Raw genomic sequence first — 17,592 nt, 5'->3', positions numbered from 1 at the left:
ATTGAGTATTAATTAAGCATTTGGTTTATCTTACTTTCAAAACAAATAGTGTAATTTTGAGAAATAAAAAGCCAGAAATAATTTTACAGACAGACCAATTTATACTCAAGCCCTTTATCACTTTACCTTATAGTCAAGAAGCTCTGGTTTTGTGCCAAATAGACGATTACAGTGCTGACACTTAAGTTTTACAACACTTCGTGCAAACCCAACATGTTGAGATTGGGCAGCAAGGCGCTGGAGACCAGCTGAAGCAGAACTATTGATGGAGGTGGGAGAAACAGCAGAGGTGTTACCTCCTCCTGCTGACACTGTTGAACTTCTAGGGATGCTCACAATTACTTGGCCCTGAGACAAGGGCACTACTGAAGAATTCATTCCTGCTGGTTTGTTAAACAAATTCTGGGGGTGGGGGTAAAAAAATCAATCTCATCATTTGTTCAAACAAGCAAATACTAAGTATACCAAGCATACTTCTAGGCACCTAAGATACATTTGTGAACAGGCAAAAATCCCTGTTTGAGTGGCTTATACTCGAATGGGGGGAGTATCACTTATAGCCAAAAAAATAACAACAATAATTTAACTAATAATCTTCAAAAATAACATCCTCCCAACAGATAACCTAGGTCAGCGATTTTCAACCTTTTCCATCTCATGGCACACATAAACTACTAAAATTCTGCAGTACACCAAAAAATATATTTTTTGCTGATCTGACCAAAAAAAGGTATAATTTTGATTCATTCACCCTAGATGGCTATTGTTATGTTGGTTGTTGTCATTTTTTTATTTGACAATCTAAGGAAAAAGAGGTCAGTGCCCTTGACTAAATAGTCAGGTATTGCATGTTTTATTATTGTGACACACCAGTTGAAAATCGCTGATCTAGGTAATAATAGTACCATTTAATTTTACAGAGGGAAATTACATGACATACCTCCAAATACAGGATGAACCAAAGAATCCAAGTTTAATAGAACTGAGATAGAAATTTAAGTAATCCAGGCACTAGCAAACACCTAGTAAGTTCGCATTACTACTGTGGGTGATTCTTTAACAGGGGAAAGATTCCTGAAGCCATACCTGGAAAGCTACCACACAACTGTAGCTGCAGAAGTTGCGTATACTTCCATCTGACATGGCTAGGTGATACTGAGGGATTGCTGAAGTTTTACAACTGTTACACTGAACTTGTACACCTTAGCAAATCAAAATAAAAACTAATGAGTAATATACACAAGGGTATACAAATGTATGAGAAGATAAGTAAGTATTATAAAAGATATGAAAATTCGCAGGTCAAGTTGCAGGAACTGAAACTAAACTTAATCGCATCGCATACACACAGAAACTAACTTAACATCAAAACTATATTTTTTAAGTTGTCAGTCTACCCTGAAACTGTAAGATAAATAAGTCTTGAAATAAATCAGGTGTGGATAAAAAATATACATTGAAGAAGCCATATGAAATTATTTTGGTAAGGACAAATACACTAGTAAGCAAGCAAGTAAACAAACATAAAATAAACAATCATGTTATAGGTGATATTTTACAACACAGATCTGAAACATTTTAAATTTGCCTTAAAAGTCAACTAAATTTGGTCAAAAACCTGTACTATAAAAGCAAAGCAATAGCTCTGGCTGGTGTGGCTCAATGGATTGAGTGCCAGCCTGTGAACCAAAGGGTCACTGGTTCAATTCCCAGTCAGGGCACATGCCTGGGTTGTGAGCCAGTAGGGGGTGCTCAAGAGGCAACCACACATTCATGCTTCCCTCCCTCTCTTTCTGTCTCCTTTCCCCTCTCTCTAAAACTAACTAAATAAAACCTTTTAAAAAAGATACTTAAAGAAAAGCAAAACCCATATTTTTTCCCAGTGATTATATTCATAGCGTTTACAAAACCAATATTACCTGCAGAAGTAACCATTTTAACTCTGTAGGCAGATAAGCAATTAACAGAACAGAAAAGCTCTGTCTTCCCCAAGCTATTGGTATTTTCAATCATTTCTGCTGAGGATCTCAATGACTTGCAAAGTGCGCATGGTGTAATTTTGGCTGATTTCTATTAAGAGAATAAAATAACATTCATTTTTAACTAAATTCTAAGTAAAAGAATAATTCAAGTGTTTGTACTTAACATTGTTGAAATATTTTAAATTAGCAGCTTTCAAATTTTTATGACTGCATTCCTCAGATAAATTTTACAAAGAGACTCAGTACACACATATTTCTGATTTTGTGTTTGTGTTTTATACAATGTGTCAGCTTGTAAACTAGATGCTCTCTCATTCTTACTTCATATAAAACTAAAAACATCCCAGTGACATAGGTAGTATAATACACTTTTACAAACAAGAAAATGGACTCTAGAAGTTTAACTACTTTCCCCAAAGTAAAACTCTGTTTGAACAAAAAGTCTGGGAATCAAACTGTAATCTGCTTTACTTGTAAATCCAATCTGTGTTTATACTACAGCATATATTAATATGTGAGAAATTTAACAGGTATTGACTAAATTATAATAAAATAATTTAAAAATAAGATGTTTCTAACTGTTGCACCTTCTCTTATAGAATATTGAATCCAAGTAAGTTTTAGTACTTGATACAATATCAGGGAAACATTTGAAAAAAAGATAAAACATACAAAGATGCTGTTGGTTTTTTCCCCATGAGAGCAAAAACAAGAAGTTCCTAAAGGAAGCTAAGCCCTTTTAGTGTGTTTGTACATTAATCAGAAATAAATGGAAACGATATATATTTAAAATTCCAGAACCATTGCAAAGTTTTAAGAATAATTTAAATAAAATTTCCCAATCAACATTATCAAATTCACAAATGTTGGTTGACTGTACAAAAATTCACTATTCTTAGGAAAGAATTATCAGCAAATGCACTCAAACAGGAAGCCATTGTAAAGTTTAAAATGTAAAAAGTTCTTGCTATTCCTTTGGGTTTATCAATTTCAAAATATAACTTCTGATCAAAATTTACTAATATAAATCAAGTACAAAACTGCAATAGACATTACTCATACAAGAGTTCATTCAATTCATCCTCTACAAACCTCAAATTCAAAAAATAATATATAACCCACATTTATTTTTTCTTATTTCATAAAGGGAAAAAAACCTTTCAAACAATTAATGGTAAGATTTTTATTTTCTAAATTGCAATTTCAACCATATGCATTTGATTTCAAGAATACATATGCAATGGACTTAACCCTACAAAATAAAAAAAGTGTGTGTATATAAATGTAAACTAACATACATTTCAAAGATTAGAAGGCTAATAACACCAAAAGGATGGTATTTGGGTATCTCTGAGAGATGCATTATTTTTTGTCTTTGCATGCTTGTATATTTTCAAAATATTGTTCAAAAATATGAATCGTGTATGAAATAAAGTCATACCTAAACACATGTATTTCAAATGCATGAATAGAAACATATGCTACTTATAAACCTCTTGTTATAAAGTTAAAAGGCATTCATTCAATAACCACTATTTGTATATAAAAATACTAATTAAGCTAATAGTAAGATCTTACATTTTTGTGATGTTTTCATAGATACCACCAAAAAATTTAGATGCCCTCATAATGAACAATATCATAAGGATTAAATATGGCCATGTACCTGCTTATATGCTGTGACACATGTTGAACTACAAAACTTCTTTGACTGCCCCTCTATCTGAAGCATGTGGCATTGCCCGGAGCCACTGTAACAGTAACCCCCACAGTTCTCACAACAGTTCATGGTTAGGTTGTTAGCAGAGCGAAACTTAGAGAAGCAGGCATCACTGCAAAGTTTATGTACTACATTTTGGTAATTAACTTCATGTCGAATCTAGGAATTAAAAAATAACAACACATAAACAAGCAGAAACCATCAAAAGCTGTTCTTTAAGCACAAAACATTATACTCCTCCCCGCAATAAAGTAAAAAGAATAACTTACAACAGCATTCTTCTGACACATGCTGCATTTGGTTGAAATGCTATTAGTATTTATGGTAACCACAGGTTTTCTTTTCAGTTCGTACGTTGACAAACATGACTGGCTGCAAAAATCTTTACTAATGGTGGTATTTTCAAACTGGGCACTGATCACATCCTTTGGATTTAAAATGTCTCTAAAAATGATAAAATAAGCCACAGTATAATTCACATTTTTTTTCCTTTTCGTAAACTAAATAAAATAAAACAGAGGCAATTACACTACTGGAAAAGGTCAGTGACACTGAACATCAGAAAACCTGGGTTTTCTTGGATAAACTGATAAATTGCTTTGACCCTTAAGTTCTGTTCTATAAAATAGACCTACTACAGACTTACTTCATAAAACTGTTGAGAAAATCAGTATACTGAGTTTACAGATTAAAAGGATATATATAACAATTATCAGTCATTACCTCTAGTAGGTGAAATTTAAAGAGATTTTTAATTTTTTTCTTTAGGCTCTTCTGTATTTTCAAAATATTCTGAAAATTTTGAGAACCACTATCTTTTAAAAGTAAAAACACATTTCAAACTACAGTGTATATTCTGGCATAATTATATAACATTGAACATTTCCATATCTAAATAATTTACTTTGTAGACATCAGTAGCAAAGGCAATAAAGATTAAAATCCTATTAAGGCTCACTACCACTCCACCCTGTATCTCACCACAAACCAGTCTTCCTACATTGTAAGTTATCAGATAGTTTAAGTGTAAAGCATTTGTAAAACCAATTTTTAAAAATACCTTGATAAAATTTTCTAGATAATATCTTTGCCCATGAGTACATATTCACATGACAGTAAATAGACTGTGTTCTACACTGACTGGTGTGGTTCAGTGGATCAGGCATTGTCCTTCAAAGTGAAAGGTTGTTCGTTAGATTCCCAGTCAGGGCACACACCTGGGTTGTGGGCCAGGTCCCCAGTTGGGGGACGAGCGAGAGGCAGCCAACTGATGTCTCTCCCATATCGATGTTTCTCTCCTTCTCTCTCCCTCCCTCCCTTCCCCTCTCTCTAAAAAATAAATAAAATCTTTAAAAAACTGTGTTCTATTCAACCCTGAATCTTTAGAAAAGTATACTAATAAAGTACTTTTTAGAAAAGATTACAAATATCTCTGCTTCAATAAAAGATAATGGTAAACAAAATGGGAATCATCCAGAGAAACACCTGATACTGAACTGTGCTACATTATACAAATTCATACCTTATCTTCTATACTTCCAGACTACGTTGTATATTTTTTTGCCTTTACATTTTAAATTAAGTTTTACTGTATTTCATTTATAGGGGTATTTATTGAGCAGTTGTACTGAATAGGCACTCACTAAACTGTAAAGATATGGTACAAGCATGCACTCAAGGAGCTCTAGTATACTGGGAAAAATAGGCAAATGATATATAAAATACCACTACAAAAGCATTCTTAAAATATAAAAGAGTAGTGTAAAAATTTTGAAAAAATATGCATAATGTACTAAGCAGAAATAGAAATAAAGAAACAGTTATTTCAGACAGTCTGTGTCATGAAAGGCTATCCAAAAGAAGATGACATTTGAGCTGGAGCTCAAATAGAAATTTTCTAAAAGGTTAAGGAGGTAAGAAATGGGAAACAGTATGAATCAGGCAATGGAAGTATAAAACATAACATAAGACAAAGTATATCTCAGTTGCTCTCCAGTATGCTTAGTGCCCAATTACATTACATCTTAATTTGTAGATTACATGCTATGCCAGAATGAGGAGCAATCTCATTAGAATAGTAAGAATTCAGAAATGGTGTGGACAATCCCAATACAGTTATTTTCTTCAGTGCCATCATATCAAGAAATCTAGTCTTTCTAATAGTATCAGAAAATTACCCTACAATTTACTACCTCTTTTGTGTAGGATTTGAAATACATTTTTAAAAAAGAAATCATCAGGTCCCTATGACTAAGGAAACCTAAAAATTAATGACTAGCCAAAATATATTCAGTTTAAGTTAAATCCAAGATGCTAAGATATATGGTTAATAAAAGATTAAGGAAAATAAAAATGTTATTTCAATGACTAAAAGTTTCTTTCAACCTAAGTGATGCTCCTATAAAAACAACAGTAACTATCAGGAAGAAAATCTTTTCTATCTCCAGCTATTCAAATTAAACTGAAATTCTTCTTATAGAGATAGACTTACAAATTAAATCTATTTACCTATATGGATTATGGGGGGAGGATAGTGCATGTGCCAAAATTAACCAGCTATGTGACACTGAGCAATCTCTTAAATTCTTAGAATACAATTTCCTTATATTTAAAATACAATCCAATTCAACAATTTTATAATCAGATAACCAGATTATTCCAAACTATTGTTAATGACTGTGTAAATAAGAGTGGAAAAAAGGTAAAGTGGTGAACAGGAGAAGAAGGAGCAGTAGTAGTTCAGCAACTGAAATGACATACAAAGAAAAACAAGACTGATTAGTGTTTTGAGGACTGAGGCTTAGAAAAAAGTATAATGTAAAATAAGAAGGGGAAAAGTAAGAAAAAGAAATGAAGAAGAAAAGGCTGAGGTGATAGGCAGGTAAAGAATACCTACCTGAATAAAGAAGTGAAAGGGGCAAATAAATAAGAATAAGGGATTAAAAAAAAAGCAGCATAACAAAGTGAATGAAGAGATAGAACAGTGAAGAGTCAAGGAATGACAGGATGAAAAACATGAAAAAATGTATGGATAAGATTAAACAACAAAAAAAGAAAAATGCAATCTTAAAGAATAATTAAATTACATAAGACCAAGACAGATATGACAGGTAGGTAAAAATGACCTGTCTCCAGATAACACAAGGCAAACACTGAAGATCAAAGGGACGTAATAAATTTAGATGCAATAACATACAGGGTGGGGCAAAAGTAGGTTTACAGTTGTCTGTATGGAAAATAATAGAATGGATATACAAAATAATAATATAAGAAGAAACTGTTTCTCATACAACTGTAAACCTACTTTTGTCCCACTCTGTATGTAATCAAGAAATTAAAAAACAAACAAAAAGAGTATGCATTTTAAAATTTCTCTTGAGTTTTCTATGGTTATTTTGAAATTCACTCAGAAATCTTTGACAAAGGTATCTATGACTATTATTATGAAAAGAAAAATATTGCTAAAATTAAAAAAAAAGCTGATCCATAAAGAATTAAAGAAACAAAAAAAGTTATTATGTGAAATTATTTCATTACAAAATAAGAAACAGAAAAAAACTATAAAAATTATAATTTTCAAGTTGATTTAATTTTAGCATCAGATGATTAATATACCAGAATATAGATATTAGATATGTGGTCTATTAAATAGTCATTTTTAAAAGCATGTTTCATAATTCAAACAGTATAAAGAAAGAAGTCTTTTTTTGCTAATTAAACTTCAAACATAAAGAGATGTGCATATGACTAACTTTCAGAAAAACACCTAACCATATTCAAATTTCTTTTAAATGTCTTGTCTATGTTTTTTTCCAACTGAACCAGAAGAGGGAGCATTTTTTTTCCATTTCCAGACAGAGAAAAAGGGCTGTATCCATATGAGGAACTACACACACAAATATCTAAATTAATAAATTATAGTTTGCATAGCTTAATATCAGAAGCCAAAGTGTTTCAGAACAAGAGCACTAGACATCTTTTTCTGACTTAAAGTTTCTATCAATTACCTTACAAAATTAGCCAAAATTAGTTGATATTATTCCAATACATCAGGATGGTCTTATTAGGTCTAAGGTTGTACATACTTTTCTGTTGTTAAACACTGAAATGGAACCTCTGAGGTAGTTTAGAGACACTGAAAAGATAAATTTATATATATTTATATACTTGAATCCATTTGAAGAAGTGTGTGTATATGTATACTTGAATCCATTTAAAGTAGTATTAAATGAATTGCAATTATATAATAGGAAATATTTGTTGGGTTTAAGTATCTATTGCCTAAGTTAAAACCAAAATATTGTGGCCATATAATACCCCTGAAATGATATAGTTTTTGTTTTATAAAGCATCTTAACTAACAAGCATGAAAAGATTAGTTTCAAAAGCATCTCTAATATATAAAAGGCACATAATTTTAAAGTTAAAAGAATGCAGAGTACCTGGCATGCAGAAAAAATGAAAGCAATTATGTTACTTGTTGGTACTAAATAACGTGGTATTTCTCAAAAAAACATGGAAATGTAGAAAATTAAACAATACATAGATAAGAACAAAGTATCTTAAGGAATAACAGAAGATAATTTAGAATTCTGCTATACTTAGAGCAACTTGAACAAGTTTTCTTAGTGGGAGGAGGCGGTGGGCGGGCAGGTGGAACGGTATATCCAGTGAGGCACAGTGTAGAGCAGAAAAGCTGTGTGGACCCTTTCCTCTGATAAGCAGTCTGCCCCTTCTGGAGGATTTTTTTACACCCAGAACAGGAAACTCGAACAGCTGTGGCTGGAACTGAAGGAAGCATTTTATTCATGCCAGATGACGCCAGAGGAGGCTGAAAGCCAGTAGTCAACTGTGGAGCTTAAAAAGAGAAAAAAATTGCAAGAAAAATGTTTTACTTTTACCATGAATTTTAAGTAGGCATCTTTCTTTCTCTTCTTGAACTAGTCTTGAAACCCAATACAAATTATGCAATACACAATTAAAGCCATTCTGATATAGCAGAGAGAACTGCCTAGTGTACTAATATAAACAGATACTTCTTCTCACCCATATTGGTCAGAATAAATAAGTATAATTCATTCAGTTCTGTTTCTTACCAAGAGGACTGCCACTGACTGAAAACACAGCACTAATTTTCAGTTCCCCCTCTTGAGTTTTTTGCGGCTGGCCATGACTAAACTCCTTAAAAAAGAGAGAGAGAGAGAGAAAATAAATAAATATATTGAGGAAAGAATAAATACAATGTATCCAAAGAAATCCAGACATTGAAGACATTTTACTACAGCTATATAGGGGTGGAAAATGTTTATTTACTACATTACCAGTAATAAAAAATAACAGCAACAAAATATAATTGTAATAAGGGAATAAGTTAAAGGAGCTAATTAGCCTATAGTACTACCAGATATTTGCATATTATTTTTAAAAATTCTTAATGTTATTACAGTATTTTAAGTTGCTGGTTATCTATTATAAAAGTAATACACACTTACTATACAAAGTTTAGACAAGTAGAAATAGGAAAAACATTCTAATTATATTTCTATCACCCCAAACAACCACAGCTATTCTTTTGGTATATTTCTTTCCAGTCTTTTCCCCTCCTGTATTCAGAGGTTTTATTTCTTTACATGGTTGTAATTATACTGGATATACCACTATTATAAAGATTTTTTGATCACTTGAAATCAACTGAGGATTTGCATATTATTAAATATTACTCCAAAATAACTTCTAGTGGCTAAATATCAGTGTTTTTTAAATTGGAGTCCAAGCGTTCTTGAAGTCTATAGATATATATTGTAGGGAGTCTCAGAATTCTGAAAGGGTATTTTTTAAAACAGTGTCTTTATTTCAATGACATGTTTAGTAAATGTAAATGTTTCAAATCATAAATAACCACATACAACTGAATTATACTACAAGTTTTCAGTGCTGTTGTTTGCTTTTACACTTAATATTATTGCATTGTGAAACCCCAAAGTGGTAGATTAATTCACTGTTTATCACAACGCAATTTGCAAAACACTGCAAAATTTCCTATTCTTGGAATTCTCAGGAAACTCCAACATATCCCCTTTCTCTGTGGTGAGGGGTGTCTGCACATTACTCAAGTTCAAGAAATACTGATATATTGTAATAGACATAGATTATACAGGAAAGAGAATGGAGTGACGTGAGTGAGGCACCTGCCTCAGGCATAAATTAAACATAAAAAATCTCAGTAATTAAGGTAAAAGAATACATTAATGCAATATTTTTTAATCAAGAATGTAAAAATCCATGATGAACATAACCCCAAAACTTCAAATAAGTAAGGACAGACTCAGTATTGCTGATTTTCCTTTGGACTCTGGCTCCATCCAATTTGATGGCCATGTACAGCATTGAGGTTATATAACCTCAACCTCATGTTGGTCCATTTGTTTCCACACATTTGGTTTATCAGTAATTCCATGATAAATATCTTTGCGAATACTCATATTCTTATTTTTAGAATTAACTCCTAAAGAAAGGATCCTTAGAGTGGAATTACTAAGTAAACAGGTACACAACAAAGGTTCTAGATACACAATGACATATTGTTTAAAAACAAAAACTTAATTTTATTTATTCTAGTAATTTGTGAGGGAAAAGCCATTTAAACATCTTTTGTCCACTGGTGTTTCAATTTGAAATTCTTTTTTACTATCCATTTACAAAAAAGTACTGTAATGTTACAGTATTAACCCTCTGTAGTATCTGTTACCAACATTTTCTATGTACTTTGAAGTTAAAATTTTATGGACTGAAATTTCTTTTTATGTCAAAAAGCTGACATTTTTACCTTTGTGATTCCTTCTATTTCTAACAAAGTTCTACTTCCACAATAAAACAGTAGAAACATGGTTTCATTATTTATAATATAGTCCTTTAATCCAGAGGCTAACAAACTTTACCTGCAAAAGGCCAGATACTAAATATTTTCAACTCTGCAGTGCCCTAATAGAGTAAAAGCATCCAGAGATAATATATAAATGAATGACTGTGGCAATGCTCCAATAAAACTTTATTTACGAAAACCGGGAAAAACAACAACAACAACAACAACAAAACAAACACAGAGGGCAGGCTGGATCTGGCCCATTACGGACATCTTGCCAAATCCTGCTTTAAATCTGGGATTTATCTATTTTGATGTATAATAGATATTTTTTTATTTCTCTGAATAGCTGGTAAATTTCTTCCATTAGCTATTAACATATCAAATTCCTTTAAAAATGTCTCTTTAGTGGCAATCTCTTCTGTATCATTATTAGCCTAACTGGCTATATGAAACCACACTATTCTAATGAAAATAACTGTGAGATGTTTAACCAATCAATAGAATTTGCCACTATCAACCTCTCTATTTTTTAGAAACTACATGTAATGTGTGTGTACATGCTTATCTATTTTTTATACAACACAACCTATTGATAATAAATTATATAAAAACTATACCTTAATGAGGAATAACTGGTATCTTACTTTTTAAAAATGTCTTACCATTCATTCAAGTTGTCTTTTATCTGACATAATACATTTTAGTTGCTTTGCTGTAGGAAACAGTGTTATCTTCTCATCATATTATCTAACTGGGAAACTACTAATTTATAGAATATGGGTATCTTTTATTTAATTAATATTCAACTAGCTATTTCACTCAACTTTCGTGAATTCTACTAATTCTCTAATAAAGATCCTTACCAGCAAATGATGACAATTTTGTCTCCCCTTTTCCATTATTTCTTCTAATTTCTTTAACATGTTTTGGGTCGAAATCCAACAAGAGTTAAATAATAATGCAGAATCAGTAACTTTGTGTTCTTTTAGTAATTATAAACAGTAGATTTCCATCATTTTAGTTTTAAATTCAATGAGTGTTATTGATCTGAAGTAGATATTTCCTTACCATGATCAAGAGAGTATCTATTATAAGAAATGCATAGTAAATTACATGAGATGTCTTCTGGCATCTATATATTTATATATAGTATTACTTGACCTGTTGGTGAAGGTATATATTAAAAGATGTTTTAATATTAACCAATCCTGATATTCTTATGTTATATAGTATAATGCAAATTTAAAGTAAAAAAAATGTAATCTCAGGAAAAAATTGGCATACTTTAATGGTCTCCCATCAGCTCTCTTGCTTACTGTCAGTGACAATCATTCCAAACTTTTGACACATTCCATAAGCCTCAAGGATGTATTACTTATGTAATATAGTAAAATAAGTATATACCTTAAGTACTCTGTTTATACACCCCACAATGCCTTCAAGGTAAAATCATGTTTATTAAGAATCCCCTGACAATGACTTAGTTTACAAACATTAATAACAAATCAATGACTAATAACTTGAGAAGTAAAAATTTGATAACCTAAAAGCTTTCAGAAGCAGAATAACAGGTGTCAAAACAAAACAGAACATTTCTTTACCAATATTTTTAACTTCCTTTTGTTTACCAAAAAGAAGATCCATAACAGTATCTCAAGAAAGTATTTTAGAAATGAAGAACTCAGTTCTTATAGCCAAGTAAACTTGGTATGACTAAAAATAGCCCCAGCATGTAATACTGCATTCTGATTCCCAAGACTATATGGCTTACTACTGTGACAATTAATTTGTTTTCCCATTCTAATCCATTTATTATATGATTATAGATTAGCTCTCCTTTTATTATGAGCAAAAATAAAAGATCATGATTTGCCCTGGCTGGCGTAGCTCAGTGGATTGAGCATGGGCTGCGAACCAAAGTGTCGCAGGTTCGATTCCCAGTCAGGGTACCTGCCTGGGTTGCAGGCTATGACCCCCAGCAACCGCACATTGATGTTTCTTTCTCTCTTTCTCCCTCCCTTCCCTCTCTAAAAAATAAATAATAAATAAAATCTTTTTAAAAATAAATAAAAAATAAAAGATCATGATTTTAATGTAACATTTACTGAATTTCCAGCTTTTAGGACCTATCAAAAAAGGGAAAAGGATAAAATAAGTTCTCTGGCTCTCAAAGTTTGTATTTTAAAATCTCCCCTAGGCCTTTTAAAAAAATTATTTACAGAAGGATTGGTAGACTAATAATAATAATAACTTGATTATGGCCCCAGATTGGCTCCTTGAGTATAACTAACTTAATTTCTATGAACCTCAGTTTCATCATCTACAAATGGAGTTATTATCATCTACTCAGGCCTTCTGAAATAAGAGATTGAAACAACACAGTACATGTAAAAGCATCTGTAACTATAAAAACACTACAGAAAATATCATGGTGGTATGCAATGGGATTTAAATGAAGAAATGAAACTAGGAGGCCAAATGATGTTATGCCAGTAACAGAGACAGGCAGATAACAACTAACAAACCCAGAAAATCATAACAGAATAATCAAGAGCAAATAAGTAGAAGTAGTGAAATTTATCCACACACATTTCAGTACTTAGTGATTTATATAGGAAAGTAAAGAAATTAAAATTAAAATGAATTGTGTAAAAAAGAGAATCAGGGAGTGAGCTGAAAGGAAATCTGCAAGTTAAGCAAAGAGAAAAGCCAAGGGAAGTTCTGACACACTACCATGAGCTAAAGCTATGATCTTAATTAAATCATGAGAAAAGCTACTACTACCAATTAATGGTCAAAACAAAAATCTATCAGTATTTTATGAGCCTCAGGTTAATAGTACTGTTTTATTATAAGAAAATGATACATTGGAACTCCCTTTTCCAATCTATGGGAAATGAATGAGTGATAAAGCATTAGGCAGTACTGAAAAGCAAGGAATACAGATTTCCAATGGTCATGGGAAAGAAATACCTAAAAGAACAGGACAATGAAGAAGGAAAAGGAAGGAGGGAAGGGGAGGAGGGAGGAATACAGAGAGGTGGGGCAGTAGGACAGAAGAGGAGGAAAAAGAAAAGAAAGAATCATAGTTTAACATGAGGTCTCCTGGGAGATTTCTGGAAGAATTATCAAAGATCTGCTCCTACAGGATTGGTGTAGCTGATAAAGAGGACTTCTCAGAGAAAAGGAGCTTTACCCACTCACACGCCGGGATGTCTTATTGTAGGGTCACGATGAAGAATGCTTCTGGACCTTGTATCCTGGACCTACACACATTCCTGCTTGGTTTTCAAGAGTCCAATCAATCAGGTGGTGAAAGCCTTTGGGGAAATTCTTCCCCATAATCACAATGAAACCTCAAATTCAGTGTTTTATAACATAGTATTACATTCTGAATAGAGTAAAAAAAATGAAGATGTTTCTTTGTCCTGACAGTTCCATCTTACAGTATTTACCAGCCACTAGAACCTCTGATTATGTTCAGAACAGTAGTATAAATAATCCTTCCTGATGTCCTCTTCTCCAATATATTAGGTCTTTGCTATAACTGCCTTTTCATCCCAAGAAAAGTGTCACTGACTCAAGTACAGCAAGAATAGGATGCCTTTGGTACCCCACCATCATTATGATTTCTTATGGATTTCCCATGTCCACACAGGGGTATACAAAGAGAGAGAAGATATGTCCTGTACATGTATGTGGTTGTACTTTTCTGAGGTATACACTGCCACATGAAATTTTTCTAGATGCCAGGACATTTCCTTATCCCTAATTCAGGTATCCAAGGTCTCTATTTTGCCTGTTTTTATTAAATATGCTTTCCATCTACCTTCTATTCAAATATTTTAATGTTCCTTCTCTATCATCTTCTTTGCAGCCCTTTACAATCATACCCATCCAACTCTTACAGTTTCATCATCATTACTCTACACAGCTACCTTCCACTGGCCATCAAGAAATGCTTGCTTAAATGAATGACAATCTGACCCTACAAATCACCTACATCTATAAATCACCTATTCTTCTATCTCCTTACTCTAAAACAGTGGTTCTCATTAACAGATGATTTCCCACCCCCAGGGGACACTTGGTAACATCTGTAGACCTTTAGTGGGGGTGAGGCATCTAGGAGGTAGAGGCCAACTTTACTGCTAAATATCCTACAGTGCACAGGACAGCCCCTCACAATAAAGAACTATCTGGTCCAAAATGTAGTAGTGCTGAAGCTGGGAAACCCTGCTCAAAGACATCTGAATGAAAATAATCTCTTACACAGAAGTCTCACATTCTCAAAGCCCCCTAGTATAATGGGATGATACGAAAGGATAAGCTTTCTCCATATCAACGGTCATTTCAAAGAAACAGCTAATTCATACTATCTTTACTTTCTCAGCCTCTGAATTAATTAGATCTGTATAAAACATAGGTCACCCTCAAATAATTGCTGCTACTGTATATTCATCCCTTGTTCTTCCTACATTCCAAGATGATTACAGTACCTGATTTAATTTCTTTCTTCCATCCCCACTACTGTAACCTCATTAACTGCATGAATAACTTTGCCAACTTACAGGATCTCTGACTTTTACAACCAGAATTACACTAAAATAGCAGAGCTCTATCCTTACCCTTATCACTCAAAAGACCCCAAATTTGGTCTATCCCTTATTATCCATCAAAGCCTTCTTTACTTTCTAGTCACTGATCCAATGAACTGGTTCTTCAATCAATTAACCCTTCCAAAAATAACCTGTCCATTATTCCCTCCTGAAAAACACTTAAATCCATTCATAGCCTGTACTTCATTAACAGAAACTTCAAAGCTTTATTACATTATATAAACTCAAACCATAAACTCATAAACCTTTAGCCACATTCTCTGTACTAAGCTCTAATCCTTGAAGACTCACACTTTCTCTAATTCTGCAATGAAATTGTAAAAATCAGAGAACAGTGGTATTTAGGAACAAAGTGGAATAATAAATAGCCTTAATTACTACTCAGGAAACATTTAATATAACTCTTGTTGATTCCTTAGCATTATTCTCAAAAGATAATTCAAATTGCCTCAACCTTCATTAAGAGTCTCCTCTCACTCTGTCAACAAACTACTTCACTTCTTAATCAACAACTTCCACTCTCAAATGAGTAATTCATGTGTGAAAGGAAAAGAAGGGGAGAAAAAAAAGGTGAAATGTTTACTTGAGCATTGTCAGGTTCATCTTTAATTTTGTCTAGTAGTCCCTGCTGTGGTGCCATTGCTTTGTCATACTCATCATCCAAAGGTTCTTCTTTAATTCTAATATTTGATGCAAAGGAATTCCCCAGTTCCGAACCAATGGATTCTTTATTGGCAAATGGATAGCTGGAATCCTAAAACACAATATAAAGGATTAATAAATATTCAGATTTTAGAATTATTCCTCTTCAGGTTCAACACCCAAAGAAAAACTCGCTGGAAATGAAGAATTCTATGGACAATCATCAGAGTCCCTAAGCCTAAAAAAGTAAATGTGAAATATATCTAAATATCAAATACAAATAGAATCTAATAGCTAAGACTTCTTAGAACATCTCCAAAGATGCCCTTTCCAAAATAAAAAAGCAAATAAAAAAGTCAGTACTCCACCTACTACATATAGTTACAGTTTAGAAAGTGACATTAAGAAAACTTTGACACTTGCCACAGTTACAGCATTCTACATACACACTGAAAACTTACCCTAAAGTTTGTTTCTGGGGTTTGTGGTAAATGAGTATGTAATGTTTCTTCAACTTGATTAGCTATTGAAAGAAAAACAAAACAAAACAAACACATGTATATGAATAATAAATCTTATAAAGAGTGACCTAAAAAGCTATCATTTGATAATCACCTCGCTTTTCCAACAAAGATGCTCATTAGCATGAGATGGGTCCCCCCAAAACACTCAAAGGTAGTTTCATTCAAAGTAAACAATCTGGCCCCATCTAACTCTTAGCCTCACCTCACACCTTTCCTTGCTTAAACCTAAATAGTTACTTTATTCACTATGCTCTGAAAATTACTTTTGTTTGTTGTTCTCCATTTCTGCTTATATCACTGCAAATTCCCTCTATCTATCCTAATCTTTATACAGTCTTCCAGACACAGCTCAGTTCAAAATTCACCTCTCCTCTATAAAACCATTCCTGGCCAGTAAGTTAAAAATCATCTCTAAGAATACCTAAATCACTGTTTCAGTTATCTGAAGGAAATTTTCATGTACTACCTTATGACAAACTCTCCCACCGTCTTTAATTAAATTAAAGACATAAATTAAATCTTATGCTATTCAACTGTTGACTGACACTTCTAATACTTGACTTGTCCCTTCTAATACTAGACATTACGACCCTTGAGGATAAGTACCTTCATAATACTCAATATCCCTATAGGGAATACTAAAAATATATACTGAATAATATAGTATACCCTTGCACAGCCTTCTACGTAATGGATACTTAAATTAATTGTTGTTTTTAACAATACTAATTTATTCTTTTTACTGCATTTTTGCTAGTATTGTCAGAAGAAATTTAAGGGTTGGTAAATTATACTTTACTTTCCTCCCTCACATCCACTGAACACTTACTGAAACATTACTATTTTCACTGTACCCAAGAATACAAAGATGAATCAGAGATACAATCTGACCTTCAATAAATTCCTAGACCAGTATGTAAGGCAGAAACAAATTAAGAACTATAATACTGTGTGATATGAACTATAAATAATGAGATATGAGCAAAATGCTATGAAAATACAGATAAGGAAAAATTCATTCTTGATGTAAAAATGTTTGGTATGACTACAGTGTAGAAGTTTATATGAGTTAAGGCATTGCTGGATAACAAGTACTTTTACAGGCATATATACAAAGAGAGAAAAGGGCATGCAGGCAAATGGAACAGTAAGAGAAAAAGGAGGCATGAGGGAAATATACGATATATTCAAGAATGTAACTAGAGCTAAAGTATAGGGTACACTGAGCAAAAAGGCTCAA

At 32.6% G+C, this 17,592-nt stretch overlaps 1 protein-coding gene across 12 annotated transcripts in view; it reads right to left on the bottom strand.

Annotated features, from left to right (window-relative positions):
- Positions 1-17,592, bottom strand: part of ZMYM4 (zinc finger MYM-type containing 4) — a 142,232-nt gene that overhangs the window by 42,896 nt on the left and 81,744 nt on the right. For 11 of the 12 annotated variants that reach the window (XM_045858567.1, XM_045858569.1, XM_045858573.1 and 8 more), the window contains 9 exons: positions 16,290-16,351; positions 15,770-15,940; positions 8,799-8,883; positions 8,304-8,559; positions 3,972-4,146; positions 3,649-3,861; positions 1,920-2,070; positions 1,087-1,202; positions 127-402 (listed from right to left, as the gene is read on the bottom strand). In XM_045858567.1, coding sequence (XP_045714523.1) covers positions 127-402; positions 1,087-1,202; positions 1,920-2,070; positions 3,649-3,861; positions 3,972-4,146; positions 8,304-8,559; positions 8,799-8,883; positions 15,770-15,940; positions 16,290-16,351 — 1,505 coding nt within the window. Of the gene's footprint in view, positions 1-126; positions 403-1,086; positions 1,203-1,919; positions 2,071-3,648; positions 3,862-3,971; positions 4,147-8,303; positions 8,560-8,798; positions 8,884-11,430; positions 11,580-15,769; positions 15,941-16,289; positions 16,352-17,592 lie in introns of those variants that run through there. The other variant, XM_045858578.1, reaches the window with a different exon arrangement.

The sequence above is a fragment of the Phyllostomus hastatus genome, unplaced genomic scaffold, assembly GCF_019186645.2.
Source record: "Phyllostomus hastatus isolate PE091 unplaced genomic scaffold, TTU_PhHast_1.1 phas_scaffold_182, whole genome shotgun sequence".
Lineage (NCBI taxonomy): Eukaryota > Metazoa > Chordata > Mammalia > Chiroptera > Phyllostomidae > Phyllostomus > Phyllostomus hastatus.
This window is presented reverse-complemented; position numbering and strand designations above follow the sequence as displayed.